The sequence below is a fragment of the Ranitomeya variabilis genome, chromosome 4 (assembly GCF_051348905.1).
Source record: "Ranitomeya variabilis isolate aRanVar5 chromosome 4, aRanVar5.hap1, whole genome shotgun sequence".
Taxonomy (NCBI): Eukaryota; Metazoa; Chordata; class Amphibia; order Anura; family Dendrobatidae; genus Ranitomeya; species Ranitomeya variabilis.
Genome location: NC_135235.1, coordinates 658,337,009 through 658,350,994, shown reverse-complemented (window position 1 = coordinate 658,350,994; position 13,986 = coordinate 658,337,009). Strand labels below are relative to the sequence as shown.

The 13,986-nt window shown below is 42.0% G+C and overlaps 1 protein-coding gene across 1 annotated transcript in view; it reads left to right on the top strand.

Moving 5' to 3' along the window:
* The window catches only part of LOC143768181 (uncharacterized), a 124,002-nt gene extending 121,629 nt beyond the window's left edge, over window positions 1–2,373 (top strand). The window contains exon 21 of the mRNA XM_077256871.1: window positions 890–2,373. Coding sequence (XP_077112986.1) covers window positions 890–2,148 — 1,259 coding nt within the window. The 3' untranslated portion in view covers window positions 2,149–2,373. The remainder of the gene's footprint in view (window positions 1–889) is intronic.
* Window positions 2,374–13,986: the final 11,613 nt, after the last annotated feature.

Below are 13,986 nucleotides of genomic sequence, written 5' to 3'. Positions count from 1 at the left end.
AAAATTCACTAAAATGTTTATGTTGCCCCCAATTATTTTCATTTTCACAGGGGTTAATAGGAAAAAATGGATCCCACAATTTATTTTGTAGCATTTCCTGAATCTGACAAAATTCACATGGCATGGCACGGCACATGGCAGAGCTCAGAAGGGAAAGAGAGACATTTGGCTACTGGAACGCAGATTGTACTGGAACAGTTTGCTAGCACCATTATTATTTTTTATTATTCTTTATTTGCAGACTACTTATTGTATCGGAACTGCAGAAACCAGAACAGTAGAAAACCCCATAAAGTGACTCCATTTCCCATCAGGGAATTCCTCTATAAGATATGACTATTTTGACCCCACAAGCACTTTCTGCAAATTAGCACACAGCGAATGTTGAAAAGAGAAAACTTCAAATATACCAATTCAGTGTCCAGCACATAGTTCCCACCATGTGCTTCTGGAGACATGCACACCGTACATTTTTCAGTGACTTCTTCCTGCTTCAGCAATGCTAAACATGTGGACACTAACAGTGTTTGGACATATGGCAAGACTCCGAAGTGAGGGGGACATTTAGCTTTGGGAGCACAGATTTTGTTGGATTGGTTTATGAAGTCATGTTGCTTGTTTAGAGCCTTTCAGCTGCTTGTAATGTGTAAACCTCTGTTTTTCCATTGACCAATGATGGACATAATTAGGGTTTTATTTTTTGCGTGCGGATTAGAAGCATTTATTTTCACCATTTTGGCCTCCATAACATTGTTTGTCTGGTTTTGTCTAGGCAAATCATTGAATTTTGCTATGTAATTGCAGTTTCTCTAAATATTTCAAAAATATTGTAAGAATATAATTTTTAAGGATATTTAATTAAAAAAATACTAATCTTTATTCTTGACAGATGACTGCACCAAGAGATCAGAGGGAAAACTGGCATCTCAAATTTTTAATTCGGATAACTTTGAGATCACAGAAGATATAACTGAAGTGAATGCCATTACTCCAGATATTCCATCAACCCTTCACATCGAAGATCTATCATCTGATCTTTTTAAACAGGTCCTATCTCCTGATTCATCACAAACTATTAAGAAAAATAAAAGTCACGAAAGAAACATTAAAGATAAAACTACTCTTACAGCAAAGAAAACATTATCAAGTGCAGAATATGGAAACATTTTTTCCCTCAAAACATCTTTTGTTACACACCAAAAAATTCACACAGAGGAGAAAAGATTTTCTTGTTCACAGTGTGGGAAATATTTTCACCAGAAATCAGAGCTTGTTAGACATGAGAGAATTCACTCAGGAAATAATCCATATTCATGTTCAGAATGTGGAAAATGTTTTAGAAAGAAATCAAATCTTGCTGACCATCAGAGAATTCACACAGGGGAGAAGCCATATTCATGTTCAGAATGTGGGAAATGTTTTATTCAGAATTCACGCTTAGCTGTCCATCAGAGAACTCACACAGGGGAGAAGCCATATTCATGTTCAGAATGTGGGAAATGTTTTATTCAGAATTCACGTTTAGCTGTCCATCAGAGAACTCACACAGGGGAGAAACCATATTCCTGTTCAGAATGTGGGAAATGTTTTAATCGGAAATCACTTTTAGTTTTTCATCAGAGAATTCACACAGGGGAGAGACCTTTTTTCTGTTCAGAATGTGGGAAATGTTTTGCAGAGAAATCTAGTCTTGCTAAACATCAGAAAATTCACACAGGGGATAAGCCATATTCTTGTTCAGAATGTGGAAAATGTTTTTCAAGGAAGTCAAATCTTATTAGACATAAGAGAATTCACTCAGGGAAGAAGCCTTTTTCATGTTCAGAATGTGAAAAATGTTTTGCAGATAAATCTAGTCTTGTTAAACATCAGCGAATTCACACAGGGGAGAAGCCATATTTATGTTCAGAATGTGGGAAATGTTTTACTGAGAATTCACGTTTAGTTGTCCATCTGAGAACTCACACAGGGGAGAAACCATATTCTTGTTCAGAATGTGGGAAATGTTTTAATCAGAGTTCACGTTTAGTTGTCCATCAGAGAATTCACACAGGGGAGAAGCTCTTTTCATGTTCAGATTGTGGGAAATATTTTACCCGCAAATGTCATCTTTCTGAACATCAAAAAACTGCACACCTGGAGATTTAATACCTAGAAGGTGAGAAATGTTTTACTTGTAAATCATACTTTGTTGACTACTAAGAAACAATCACATAATCATATTTTTTGGCAAAATGGACAGGAAAACACAACAGACATCAAAGAAAAGACAGAGAAAGGGAAAGCAATTGAATACTAACATTAGAATAAAAAATGTGTGAATTTACCAATAGACATCTGTTATCTAAAAAGAAAATAAAGGACAATATTCCATGTGCAGTTAATACTTCTCATTGCTAAATATATCACCAATTTTCTAAGTAACTATGCTATTGACATGAAATTCTCACCTGATGTTAATAACAATCAAACCAAACCACACAGTCAAAGAAATAAAACCATAGATGTCCATAAATTAAGTCAGTTAATGGGAAATGACACAGAGAAAACTTATTGAACATATGAAGAAGGAGAGGTGCAAAAAGCCATGATACCAGTTGAAATCTAAGTGGCAGGGTTGTTTTCTACTGATAGTGTGAAATAATATCAACTGGTTCAACTGATGGCCTATAAAAAGGTGTCTCATTACCAAAGTGTGACACAAACATCTCGTGATGGGTAAAACCAGTGAGCTACCTCAAGACCTTCACAACTTTATTGCTGCAAAACATCCTGATGGCATTGGTTACAGAAGAATTTCTAATCCACTGAAGACTCCAGTGAGCACTGTTGGTGCCAAAATCCAGAAGTGGAAAGAACATCATTTCGCCATAAATGGCCACAAGCAGGTGCTGCCCACAAGATTTCAGTTAGAAGAGTGAAAAGAATTACCAGATGAGTTGTCCAAGAGCCAAGGACCACCAGTGGAGAGCTACAGAAAGACCTTTAACCCCTTCATGACTGGAGCTTTTTTCTTTTTCATTTTTTACTCCCTTCCCAGAGCCATAACTTTTTTATTTTTCTGTCAATATGGCCGCGTGAGGGCTTATTTTTTGCGGGATAAGTTGTACTTTTGAACGACACCATTGGTTTTAGCATGTTGTGTACTAGAAAACGGGAAAAAAATTCCAAGTGTGGTGAAATTACAAAAAAAGTGCAATCCCACACTTGTTTTTTGATTGGCTTTTTTGCTAGGTACACTAAATGCTAAAACTGACAAGCCATTATAATTCTCAAGGTCATTACGAGTTCATAGACACCAAACATGTCTAGGTTCTTTTTTATCTAAATGGTGAAAAAAATTCCAAAGATTGCTTAAAAAAAAAAAAAAATTGAGCCATTTTCCGATAACCATAGCATCTCCATTTTCATGATCTCTGGTTGGGTGAGGGTTTTTTTTGCGTGCCGAGCTGACGTTTTTAATGATACCATTTTTGTGTAGATATGACCTTTTGATCGCCCATATGACCTTTCGATCGCCCGTTATTGCATTTTAATGCAATGTCGTGGCGACCAAAAAAACGTAATTCTGGCAGTCTGATTTTTTTTTTCTCGCTACGCCGGTTATCCATCAGGTTAATCCTTTTGTTATTGATCTGGCGATACTGAATGCGGCGATACCAAATATGTCTATGTTTGATTTTATTTTTATTGTTTTATTTTGAATGGGGCAAAAGGGGGGTTTCGTGAACTTTTTTTTTTTTTTTTATTAACTTTTAGCATGCTTCAATAGCCTCCATGGGAGGCTAGAAGCTGCCATAACTTGATCGGCTGTGCTACATAGAGGCGATGCTCAGATCGCCCCTATGTAGCAGAATTGCTGCATTGCTATGAGCACCGACCACAGGGTGGCTCTCAAAGCAATCCAGCATCAACTACCATAGAGGTCTCGAGACCTCTGGTTGTCATCACGACGCACTGCTGACCCCAGATCACATGCCTGGGGTCAGCAGTGCTCGTATTCCCGGCCCGATGGCCAGAAGCACACGTTAAATGCTGCTGTCAGTCTGGCAGCGGCATTTAACTAGTTAATGGGCACGAGCGGATCGCTATTCCGCCGGCGCCTATTGCGGGCACATGTCAGCTGTTGAAAACAGTGGACATGTCGCAGCTTTGAGGTGGGCTCACCGCCGGAGCCTACCTCAAAGTGGGCATTCTGACGTCCGACGTACTATTCCGTCCAATGTCAGAAAGGGGTTAATCAGCAAATGCAATTATTTAAAAGAAAACTAAGTAATGCATTCAAGAGAGTGCTCTCTGGCTGGTATGCACACTCATCACTCAAGTCCATTGCTTATCAAAAAGCATGTTCAAGCGCTTTTAAGGTTGGCTCACCATCATTTAGACAAGTCTGTGAAATACTGGGAGAATATAGTTTAGTCAGATGAGACAAAATTGAACTCATTGGATGCCATAATACAGACCATGTCATCATGGTGTTGGGGCTGTTTTTCAGCATACTGCACTAGCAGACTTCATATAATTGAAGGAAGGCTAAATGGAGAAATATATCAAGACATTTGTGGTAAAAGTCTGCTGCCATCTACCAGGATAACAAAGATGAAATGAGGGTGGACATTTCAGCAAGACAATCAAAGCCAAGGAAACTCACTTGGTTTCAGCGGAAGAAAATAAAACTGCTAGAATTGCTCAGCCAATCACATGAACAGAATCCAGTCGAAAATTTATGGAAGGAAGTAAAGCTCAGAGTTCATAGAAGGAGCCCACAGAACCTTCAGGATTTGAAAAGTGATTTTTTTTTACGTACGGGACAAAAAGTCTTAGTATTCTAGACCATTGTTTGTCATTTATTGATGACGTTTTTCTTCCCTCTTACTTTTTGCCAGAGCAGAGGTCAGTCTATCCTGTTCCCTCATTATGGCATTATATAATCTGGAAACAATTCTATTAGTACGGCAATTTCTCTGTAACAAATTATTGTTTTTGTTTCTTTTTCCAAAAATATATCTTTTTCCCCTCCTCCAGGCCTAACATAACAATTTCAGCCTTAACCATTTCCCTTTTTCTAGGCTGAATAAGAACTCCAACTTCTCCAGCAACTGTGATATTTTATATTTACCTTTTGTTAAATACATGTTCTATGAAAATATGTTCTAAAAAGTACCACTCACTAATATTACAGTGAAATCTACTATCACTTATACTCACTGATTTTCATATTCCCCAAAATCAAATTAATCAGTTTGTGTTTGGTTTTGATCATCTAGTGATGATCGAGCGTCTGAGGCGTTATCTGGCGTGCTCGAGTCAAATGTTCGAGTCCGCGCTGCTGCATGTTTCGCGGCTATAAGACAGACGCAACACATGCAGGTATTGCCTAACTAACAGGAAATCCCTGCATGTGTTGCGGCTGTCTAACAGCCGTGAACCATGCAGACACAGTAACTCGAACATATTACTCAAGCACGCCCGAGATACTTGGATAACACGATAACAGAGCATGCTTGCTCATCACTAGTTTTATCCCTAGTCTTTCTGGCTCCAAAATATCAAACACAGTATAGGTGGCAAGGCATGGAACACGTGATGAATTGACCATTTCATACAAATCTGTAGATTCATAAGTTTCTAAGGTCCCAGTTGTGAAGCCATGAAATAGACAAGGAAATTCTGAGTTGACAATCCTCCCTTCTTTTGTAGACTTTGGAGATAAAGCAAATTCAGCCTCGGCTCTTTACCTCTCCAAACAAGTTCCTGGAACAAATCTTTGATTTTTTAAATTTATTTTTTGTATTCAAATTGGGCTATTTAAGAGCAAATACAAAATGGTGAAAGGAATCCAGGTTTTTCAGTCAGATATCTTTTATTGTTTTTTGTTGTTTTTTTTTAAGAGAAATTATAATAAAATGTCCCCCTCCCCCTTTTCCCTATCCTTAAAGCTGGTATAATATTATCTCTACAGAGGCCTCATGTAGAGAAATATTAGGGCTACAGCAACATCACATATGTTATACAGAAGAATAGTGCTCTCTCCATAGCTGTCTGTACAATGACATAGATAGGATCCAGAAGACCGGAGCATCTGATTGATCCTACCCCTGCGCTGAAAAGAAGCACTTCTCCTTTTTAAATGGTGTTTATTTATTTTAGAAGAACAGGGGTTAATCGGCCATGTTGAAAACTCTGGGTGTATGAGCTCTCAGCTGCGCTCAGTTACCTATTCCCATCCCCTTAATAATCTGGATCCTGATTCAAACCTATGTCAGAGCTAGCTTTTGCTTCATGGCTTGGAAGAGAGGTGTTTATAGGAGCAGGAGTTTGGGAGAATTTGTTACTGTTGCATGTGTTTGTAAGTATGATAATTCCCTTCCCTCCTCTTACTTTGGTTTTTCCCCTGTCCTCCACTCTCCGATGCATTCCTCTGTGATATGTGAGTGAATATTGGTATGCTTGGTATTGTCCGATTGCCCTGGTTTGTGTTGCCTTGTTCATTGGGTTGGTGTACTGCGGTGCACAGTAGCTCCCCTCTTCCGTGGGTGTGGGATAGAGAACAGACGAAAGGCTAAGTCAGGGGATAAAGCCAAGGTGGTGACCCCAGCATCGTCACCTTCAGAAGTATCCTGGGGAATAGGGCACCCTCTTGTGGTTGGGACAGGGAAGGAGCTCTTGGTCCCGAGTCACCCTATAGCTGAGTTGTGACATACAGCGTTGTTATTTGCGGCTGCTTCATTCCAAACGCTGGCAAGGAAACCTGTATATTCCGGCAACGCTGGAAGGCGGGGGAGCTGGGGGAGCGTCTGAACAGCGCAGTGCGCATGCCCAGGAACCCCAGCCCCGCACTGTGCATAATGAATAACACAGTGCGGGGCGGGGATTCAGCAACAGGGTGGCCGCACTGCCCGCACAGGCGCAGTCAGGCACCCTGCATCTGACCTATGACGGACAATGAAGACTGCGCCTGTCCCAGGCAGGCACGCACAGCGCAGGCACCAGATTTAAGAAAAACAGCGCGAAGGGGGCGGCGACCATAGCCCCAGAAGAGATGAGTGACGGCAGTTGGGAGCTTCACAGAGGAGGCTTCGGGCCGCCTCCAGGTACAAAGACAGGTATTTAGGGCAAATTTTAAAACGCTTTATTGAGGAAATAGCTGAAGCAAAAACTAAAAGAGCCACCTTGTTAGACTGCAGCATTACTGCTGCACAAGGTGGCTCTTTTAGTTTATAACGGCTGGAGGGGGTGACAGTGGCCCTTTAAGGACATGTTACAGCCAAGATGAATAAAAAAAATTTTAAGATTTTCCACCAACTCTTCATAGTTATCTGCTCTTAAGTTTCCCAAATAATTAGTTACCTCTAGTGCAAATGCTACCCATCCCGCCTTTTCCTTGCCCTGCAACTAACAGAGAAACTCCTCATCGTGAAAGAAACTTAAAAATCTGAGGTCCAATAAAGATTCCTTCCTTTATCTTTGCTTCACTCAGCCTTTGAAATTTATCACGAGATATTTGAATTCTTTTGCATTTCTATCCATATTGTTTGTAAAGTTCTTTATTAGGCCCAACTTCATATGCCATTGCGGTAACTAAATCTTGTGTGTGTCAACAAATGCTGGATGCAGGACATTTTTACTCTGAAGTGAATGTCAGGAACAAACTGGAGGAAATTAGCGCAATAGGGTCTTATCCGATGGAAAAAAAAGGTAATAAGTTCCAATTGCACTAAACTGATAGATCTATAAATGATGCATATAGATCTTATTGAGCAAATCTGCTGCAGCAGATCCACAGGTCTGCAAGAGACCGTAGCAGATATGACAAAAAGGGTTGGTGGATGTAATCCGCGCTGCCGAAATCTATGTAGAATCAGGATATCCAGATAAAAGAAAGTGGTTTATTCAATGCGTTTCAAAGTCCAAATTACTTCTTCCTCAGGACATAAACACATGTACATGTACCATGTGAAGTGAATGTCAGAAAGGCCAGTCTCATTTATTGAAGTGATATTCTGTTCCATGACTATCCCATTCACACAGAAAGCAGCCATACTATGTGTAGCCACCCTGGAGACCAAGTAAGAGGTTAACCACCTTTAAAGCACCACAAATGTTGGCCATAGTTCAGGCACCTCAGCAGCTGTTTCATATTGTCATAGGTTTCTTTCATGCACACTGCATAACCAACTGGAATTGAAGGTGCACTGCCATTATGCAGCAAGTCTGATTTTAGGCTTGTTTGGACAAATTGCTGAAGATCCCTCATTCCTAAGGATTATGACTTATATTCAGAGCTTACGTTAAACTGTTGATGTTGTTGCATGCCACAAGGTTGTCCTCCATGAAGAAGTATTGGGCAAGATCTTTATCACGGTTGCAGAACAAAGAAATCTGAACATCACCCGCAGCGAGAATCCACTGCTGTAGCCTGGAACCTAAGAGCTCAGCCTTACACTTCGGCAAATCCAAATCTCTAACATGATCATTCAGTTCACTTTGGTTATCAGGTGTTGTTTAGTTGAGGTTTCTGACAGAAGTCTGGGTCATGAGATGAAGATGCTTCACGACACCAAGCGACCTCTTCTCCCTCACTTCACTGAAAATGTTTCTGGTGCTTTTGGAACCAGCAGTTCTTCTGTATGTGTTACTGGGCATATTGCAGTTGGAATGTTTTGTATATTGTAAAGTCTACTTCTTCCTTAACATTCCTTTCCTAATGGGGGGCACCATACAGAAATAGCAATTGGTAGTGTGATCGCTTGGCTCCCCAGATCATTGGGACTGTAAAAGGCAAAGATTGCCTCTTCCCATACAATCACTGGGTAAGTTGTGATGCACAACTATTGCAGCATATGTGTGGAGACAAACTCTTGTCCTGATCTTCTATTTTGTAGCCAAAATACAGGTTGTAGGCTTTCCTTATCATGGTATCAAGATTCACCTTTGTGACGCAAAAGTGACTTCTGCTTATATGTAGCAAACACTATCCACCTTGCTAATGCAAGAACGAGGCACATCTCAAAAAAACATAGAAACATGTCAATATGCTAAGAAAACTTAAAACTGTACACCTTAAAGGGAACCTGTTACCCGCAAAATCGAAGATGAGCTAAGCCCACCAGCATCAGTGGCTTATCTACAGCATTCTGTAATGCTGTAGATAAGCCCCCGATGTAACCTGAAAGATGAGAAAAGAGGTCAGATTATACTCACCCAGGGGCGGTCCTGCTGCGGTTCGGGTCCGAAAGCCGTTGCGGTCCGGTCGGGGCCTCCTTTCTTCATATGATGACGTCCTCTTCTTGTCTTCACGCTGCGGCTCCGGCGCAGGCATACTTTTTCTGCCCTGTTGAGGGCAGAGCAAAGTACTGCAGTGCGCAGGCGCCGGGCCTCTCTGACCTTTCCCGGCACCTGTCTTTATTTTGTCCTATTTGTTGCTTGCTTCACAATAAAAATATTCACAGTTGTAGGCATGTTCTTTACATGAACTGATGTAAACCCTAAAAAAATGAAATTCTAAGTTGTATGGTAGCAAAACATGAAAAGTGACAAGGGGGTGAATACTTTTGCAAGCCACTGTAACTGTGTTTAGAAATCAATGGGCTGGAGAAAGTGGTTAAACTATTAGACATTAACTCCTCTCCTGGAATGTAACTACTGCCCATTCTCAACCAGGCTCTAGGCAGACACAAGAGGTCGAGCTCCTTGGAAACCGGCTGTAACTATGAAAGATAAAAGCTCTCATAGCAGGAGAATTACAAGTGTTCGTCCCCCCGTTTTGTGGCAATTCTCCATCTTGTCTCTTGCTCTGGTTTGTGAGCGCATTTATCGTGTCCTTTCTTGTTTTTTCTGCTTCTCTGATTTTATATAGTCATTTTTGCCTCAAGTTTGAAGTTTAGGAACAAATCAAGCTGCAATATGATGCTAGTTGGAGAACCGTTGAAATGGAGAGAAGGAAAGTTAAAAATCCATTTTTAGAGACCAAGCTATTTGGCATCGTATGTATCATGTATTGTATTTGATATATGAATAATAATGTTATAGATAACCCGATAAGTAAATGCTACAAATTATGGGTTTGGCAATTGTTTTTCTGTCTTGTGTTTTTATTGTTAATTTATAATAAAAAGATCACAACGGTCATCATCTAGAGTCTCCAATGCACATGTGGGGTGTTTGTCTCTTCAGTCTCTCCCTGGGGGACCAATTCCTAATGAGAAGAAAATGTCCAGCTTCACTGAATCTGTGAAAAAAAGTTTTCTTTATTCACAAACTTAAACATGGAGGATATAAACTTCAGCACAAACCATATGGGTAAGAATCTCAACGCGTTTCTGGAGACTAAGCTCCCTTAATCATGACATGTCATGATTAAGGGAGCTTAGTCTCCAGAAACGCGTTGAGATAATAGATATATGCAGCGCCCCAGAGTCCTGGTCGTTGCAGTACTGACGCTCCGACACTAAGGGGAGTGATGGTACGTCTGATGGCACTTAAGGAGTTCACCTGACCAGGTATCACAGTCACACAATACACTTCACACTCTGGCCACCAGGGGGAGCAAAGGGTTCTATGTATTAGGCCACTCCTCACAATCTGGTAAAACTGGGGGTTGGATAGGAAGTTGGAGAGAAAGCTGACTGGGTTTTGCCCAGGCAACACCTAGTGAGAGAAGGGGTTGCTTGGGAGGATTCAGGGGGGTCCCTGTCAGGGGTGGGATCCTGACAGAGGCCTAGCGAAAAGGACAGATCGTTACGGAACCGCGCCTGCACCTGATTGCGGCGGTATCTTAAGAAAGGATAAGAAGTGAGGTTTATTGTGGAGAAGTGAGAAACGAGATCACAGCACAAAGGAGAATAGAACCAGTAGGAGTCGTGCCTTAAGATCGTGCCAACATCCTACTGAGGCGCGTAGCCGGTGGCCGGAACACGAGGAAGTATTGGGCTCCAAGCATTACTTCAAACAGCGGCAGGGCAGTTGACTTTAGGTTGGCTGTCTCACCTAAATCACCTAAGCAGACATAGGAGGCAATTGTGGGAGAGGGGCGACTCTAGGGTCCCGGAAGAACTCCAGGCCTACCCGTCATACGGGTGCGTCCTAGCCAAATCATCTGGGGGATGGAGAAGAACATCAGAACAGAAACGTGAGTTGTGAGAAAGAACATCAGAAACAGACACAACAGTTGTGAGGACTATCCCGTGGTGCTCAGCAGTGAGGGACTACAACACACAGGCGCTAGAAGGTAGGCACTGATTTCCACCTGCAAAGGAAACTCTGGTTGTGCCATCGGACCGGCCGGTCTCAGCCAGCCCTGTTAGCAGTGCTCTGGATTGCGGATTCTGAAGCCTTCAGTAAAGAGACTGCAACCCTGTGTCCTCGTTATTCATCGCATCTTGCACCACGCACCATCATCACACCTTTCATTGGACACCCCTTAGTAGGGTCACGGTCCGGGTCTAGCCACCGTGACAACCCCAGGACCGAGACAGAGAGGCCTGGTACCGAGTACCCTGCGGCCCTGCGTCTGGGGGCGCTCCATATATCTATACATAATACCAAGCCCGATGTTTAGTAATAAACATAATAAAATGGTACATAAGAGTTAGGCAGGGATCACACACACGAGAAACTCGGACGAGTCTTGCATCTTAATACCTGGCACTGCCACCGGCACTAGGGAGCGGAGCGTGCGGCTGAATGTATTTCTATGCAGCTGCATGCTCCACTCCCGAGTGAAGGCAGCAGTGCCGGGTATCAAGATGCAAGACTCGTCCAAGTTTCTCGCATGTGTGATACCGGCCTTAAATAGACACACATACAAAATCTGCATTAGGCCGGGGTCACACTTGTGAGAAACTCGCACGAGTCTCACACCTCAATACCAGACACTGCCGCTGGCACTCGGGACCGGAGTGTGCGGCTGCATGTATTTCTATGTAGTTGAACGCTCTTGTCCTGAGTGCTGGTGGCAGTGCCATGTATTGAGGTGGTAGACTCATGCGAGTTTCTCACAAGTGTGACCCAGGCCTTAAACGCAATATCTGTTTAATTTTTTTAAAAAAAATTTAAAAAATGGGGTGGGCTCCCGTGCAATTTTCTGCGCCAGATAGGGAAAGCCAGCAACTGGGGACTGATGTTTATAGCCTGGGAAGGGGGTAATACCCATGGAGCTTCCCAGGCTACGAGTCTCAGCCCGCAGCTGTATATTTAGCCTTTACTGGCTATTAAAATAGGGGTAACCCCCCCCCCCAAAAAAAAAGACGTGGGGTCCCCCTATAATTTATAGCCAGGAAGACTACGCAGAAAGCTGCGGGCTGATATTCATAGCCTAGAGAGGGACCATGGATATTGCCCCCCCCCCGGCTACAAATACCCAGCTGCCCCAGAAATGGAGCCATTTCCGGGGCTTAGCCTCTCTCTACCCACTGCCCTGTAGTGGTGGCATATAAGGTAATAAGGGGTTAATGTCACCTTTGTAAGGTATTTAGAATTGAGAGTCCTCAGTGGTTGATACCTTTTAATAGCTAACTGAAAGGATGGTAACAAATTGCAAGCTTTCGAGACTACACAGGTCTCTTCATCAGGCAAAGACTAAAAGAAATTCTGAAGAATCACATATTTATGCACAACATAGCACAGAAAGAAAGAAAAAAAAACATGGGTAAGACAGGTGACATGAAGCAGAATTACAATGAGTGATAAACAGTTATGTCCATAAATATTGGGCCAGTTCTTAGATAAGGAATGTTTTATTGTCCTCTGATTGGGGGCCAGTTATGTTGTGATGACCCCACATGGTCTGAGGGGCTAAAAGGTAGCTTCAAATCTAAGAGAGACAGAAGAGTATGGGAATATAAACTGATGATGACCTTTGACAGTCTCACTGCAGGAATGAATGTGTCGCATGGATTTATGTCTTTTTACATCAACTAAGGAAATAAGGAACTTGCCCTTCAGACCATGTGGGGTCATCACAACATAACCGGCCCCCCAATCAGAGGACAATAAAACATTCCTTATCTAACAAATGGCCCAATATTTATGGACATAACTGTTTATCACTCATGGTAATTCTGCTTCATGTCACCTGTCTTATCCATGTTTTTTTTTTTTACTTTCTGTGCTATGTTGTGCATAAATATGTGATTACCTCGAGTCGCCCTCTGCTGGATGAACTCATATGAACTCGAGCCTGGGAAAATATTCTGAAAAGTTCCCAGGCTCGAGTTCATATGAGTTCATCCAGCAGGGGGCGCATCACTGCGACTCGAGGTAACTACAGTACATTCCCCTGCACTCCATTCAATCACAAAGTTTTACAGACAGGAGCACAGCTGCATTAGTAGAACTCCTGGGTGTAAAATGATTTAACCCCTTCAGATGGATTTACAGCGTGGGACAAGACTGAACGACGGAAGGTATGGAATATTTTTGTTTTTTTTTAACTTTATTTCAGGTGACAAGGGTCTTCATGTGGATTAAGAGTATAATAAAATATTAAAACACCATGTGTCTTTATTTCATTAAAATACTTTTTAATAATGTGTGTTAACCATTTCGTACTATTGGATTAATAATGGATAGGTGTCATAATTGATGCCTCTCCATTATTAACCTGCCTTAATGTCACCTTACAATAGCAAGGTGACATTAACCCCTCATTACCCCATATCCCACCGCTACACGGGAGTGGGAAGAGAGAGGCTAAGTGCCAGAATAGGCGCATCTTACAGATGTGCCTTTTCTGGGGTGGCTGGGGGCAGATGTTTTGAGCCAGGGGGGGGCAATAACCATGGTCCCTCTCTAGGTTATTAATATCTGCCCTCAGTCACTGGCTTTCCTACTCTGGCAGAGAAAATTGCGCGGGAGCCCACGCCAATTTTTTCCGGGATTTAACCCTAGAGACCCCAAATTTTGCACAGAAACACTTGTTCCATTAGTAAAGAGGAATATGTAATAAAAGAAGGGATATGAGATGGTTTACTGTGTCTAAACCAT